The sequence below is a fragment of the Anguilla rostrata genome, chromosome 17 (genome assembly GCF_018555375.3).
Source record: "Anguilla rostrata isolate EN2019 chromosome 17, ASM1855537v3, whole genome shotgun sequence".
Classification (NCBI taxonomy): domain Eukaryota; kingdom Metazoa; phylum Chordata; class Actinopteri; order Anguilliformes; family Anguillidae; genus Anguilla; species Anguilla rostrata.
In genome coordinates, this window is record NC_057949.1 from 24,874,121 (window position 1) to 24,877,383 (window position 3,263).

A 3,263-nucleotide genomic window follows, 5' to 3' on the forward strand; every position below is an offset into this window, starting at 1 on the left:
CTTCTTATTGATTGTCAGATCAGTGTAGAACTGATCCCATTTTGGAAAAGCACAATAAAATTCATATCTACACAAAATATTTAGGAAATTTTGTGCCTAGGCATTATTTGGTGACATGGCTCCTGGCATGTAATACTCCTCTTTCTACACTGGGTGGCACCACATACACAGCTAGCCTCTGAGTTAGATGACTCTATGACTCCGCCTAAAAGAGTCTGCAATATGTGCATTTTTTACCTAGTAAGATATTTTGGGAAAAAAAGGTTTTCACTGTTTTTCAAACACACACCTATATACACCCTGCATTCTGGGAATGCTAACTCACCCTCCACTCACTAGACAGACACAGACAGTCTTTCACTGATTGATTGATCGATTTAATTTATTTGACAAACTGACAATTAGTTCAGAACATTCACAATCAAACAGAGAATACATGATTATTATTATTATTGTTAAACGGGTATCAGGATAACACAATGGATCTTCAGAGCTAAATTCCACTCCATTGTGGTCTTCGATTCTGAAAAATATATATTTGCACTATTCAGAATGCAAAATATTTTAGCAAAGGAGATTTTCTTACACAGAACAGCAATGAAAAAATATGACACAAAATGTGAAGGTTGAACAAATAGGCAAAATACATCATTTAAAAAAGTAACAGACATGTACTGAAGCTTACAATCTAAAATATATATCTTTAGTGCCGAGTGAATCTGAAATGTGTTGCTTTCGCAAAAAGGTATTAAATATATGAAAAGCTGGCATTAATTAAGCTGATCAATCTGGTCTACATAGCTGCTCTTTAGGGTGGTACAGTTACAGTAAATACAGAAGATTCCATTTGAAGAAGAGCATACAGTTTAAAGTGTCCCTGGTAAACAAGGAAAAACAAGCGGGGAGAAATTCGGTCCATTTTTGTGTCTAAATGATGTTTTGTAAAACTAAAGAATTCCAGACAGAATCCAAACCCTCTTAATCGTAAGCAGCCGTGGGACACAATATTATAATTACTGCAATTATCGTACGTCCTTTCCCAATTTACAATCCCTATCACATGACTCAAGCGCTTTCTGCTTCCGATGGAATATTGATGAAGAGTGTTCAAAGTATTACGAAGTATTTGCAGATCTAATTCCTTTTACTGGTTTAGTGTCTTCGGCTCTGTACTAAATATGTGATACAATGTCGTGGTGTATTCTGTAGCTTGAAGTTGCCATTGTTATTTCCACTTGGTGTTGTTTGCCATAAAGCTTTTATAATTAAGGTGCTAAAAATAAAATGCTAATAAAGTCAGAGGTAGGCAACCTGGGCCCTGGAGACACTTCTACTTTTAACTCCATCTAACCGCCGACAACATTTAGGAACTGAATTGACTGTCTGGCCTCATGAACTCATGCAACTATGTGCTGGAGGTACACTCAGTGTTTCACCATTCAACCTCTGAAAATGCAGGGTCAGACTCGTAATAATCCATTAAACTGAGAAATTTCATTTGTAAGTTAAAACAACAAAAAGAAAAAAAACAGAAAAGACTGACATATTTGGGGTATGCACGATTGCCTACCACTGTGTTAAATGAATGGAATGGAAAAATATACACATATAGACTGTGGAGAGGGCCACACAACCTACAGTTTAGCTTCTTAGAACTAAAAATTGATGGAACTATCACAGCGATTCGTATAAAGATTTATAAAGTATCAACTAAATGAAGTTATTTTGAAGTGGTGTAGTTCCCATTTCAACCTGTAGGCTTTCTCTCTACGATCCATCTCACTCAGCCTCCAGCACTGTTTGGGAAGTGTAGGTTTCATGAGCCCCATAATGGGCGGAGCCACAGCAAGTTGTCAGTTACTGACAGAACCAATCAGAACGGATTTTCCATCCTACCGCAAACCGCAATGATGGATCACATGAAGCCTCACCGTCCACGATCTCAGTCCAGCGAGAGAGGCGGCGAGACTGCGCCTACACGGGTGAAGAGTCCGCAGGCGTGGCCTCGGTGGGTGTGGCCTCGGTGGGCGTGGCCTCGGTGGGCGTGACCTCGGTGGGCGTGGCCTCGGTGGGCGTGGCCTCGGTGGGCGTGGCCTCGGTTGACGTGGTGACGGTGGTGGTGACAGTAGGCGTAGGGGTGGCGGTGGCGGCCTGCTTGATGCGGTTGAGGCATCGCAGGCAGGGCAGGTTCTCCACGCGGGACAGGTAGATGAGCGGCTGCATGCTGCAGCTGGCGTTGACGAAGGCGAAGCCCGCGGGCTGCACGTAGCAGCGGAAGACGTCGGGGGTGTAGTGGTCCTGGAAGGGGAACAGGGCCACGGGCGGCAGGTAGTTAAAAATGATGATGCACAGGATGGACAGCACCATCTTGAAGGCCTTCTTCTTCATGGGGTGCATCTCATCCTTCCCCGCCCGGGACCGCCGCAGCGCCCAGAGGATGGAGCTGTTGCACAGCACCATCAGCGCGAAGGCCGCCAGGATCTCGCCCGTGAAGATCTTCTCGAAGTTGGGCAGGCCGCCCACGGTCTTGGCGGCCGCGTAGCTGAAGGTGAGCAGGAGCACCACCGCGGAGCAGCCCGCGCGGTACTTGTGCTCCCTCAGGCGGCTGAAGGCGATGGGGAAGACCACGGCCAGGAAGCGGTCCAGGCACATGCAGGACAGGAAGAGCGGCCCGCTGGTGTCCTTCACGCCGTACATGAACTTGATGGCCCTCCAGCCCTGCTTGCTCTGCCACAGGTAGAGGTTGAGGAAGCTGAAGGGCACCATGACGCCGAAGTAGGCGTCCATGACGGCCAGCAGGAAGATGAAGATGTCGGAGGTGGAGGCCTCGCGGCGGTTCCGCACCAGGATGACCATCACCATGACGTTGGCGGGGAGGCCCAGGAAGACGTTGAAGACCTGCACCGCCAGGTCGAAGAGCACCCCCTCCACCATCTCCTCGCAGCCGTCGAACACGCTGAAGTGCTTGCCGCTCGCCGAGCTGCCGTTCTCGGGGAGCGGGGAGGAGGAGTTGAAGGTGCCGTTCGGCAGGTAAGGGGAAAGCGTCCGCTCCATTGGGTCTCTCTCTCTCTGTCACTGCAATAGGAAAGATGAGAGAATGGCATCGTCAGTTTAAACTCCCATAGTGTGAGCTGGCCTTTTGATCATGTCAAAAAGATCCCTAAAAGTGTAACCCTTTGTAATCCTTTACTATATATATATACATATAAAAGATTACAACGGATTACATATATGCATATATATATATATATATATATATATAT

General features: G+C 46.5%; 1 protein-coding gene across 1 annotated transcript; it reads right to left on the minus strand.

Moving 5' to 3' along the window:
* Window positions 1-381: 381 nt before the first annotated feature.
* Window positions 382-3,054, minus strand: LOC135244133 (G-protein coupled receptor 183-like). Its single transcript, XM_064316344.1, has one exon. It carries the CDS (start codon window positions 3,052-3,054, stop codon window positions 1,975-1,977), a length of 1,080 nt encoding a protein of 359 aa, XP_064172414.1. The 3' UTR covers window positions 382-1,974.
* Window positions 3,055-3,263: the final 209 nt, after the last annotated feature.

Excerpts from the sequence above, each read along its gene's own strand:
- LOC135244133 (XM_064316344.1), bottom strand. The coding sequence starts at position 3,054 with ATGGAGCGGACGCTTTCCCCTTACCTGCCGAACGGCACCTTCAACTCC.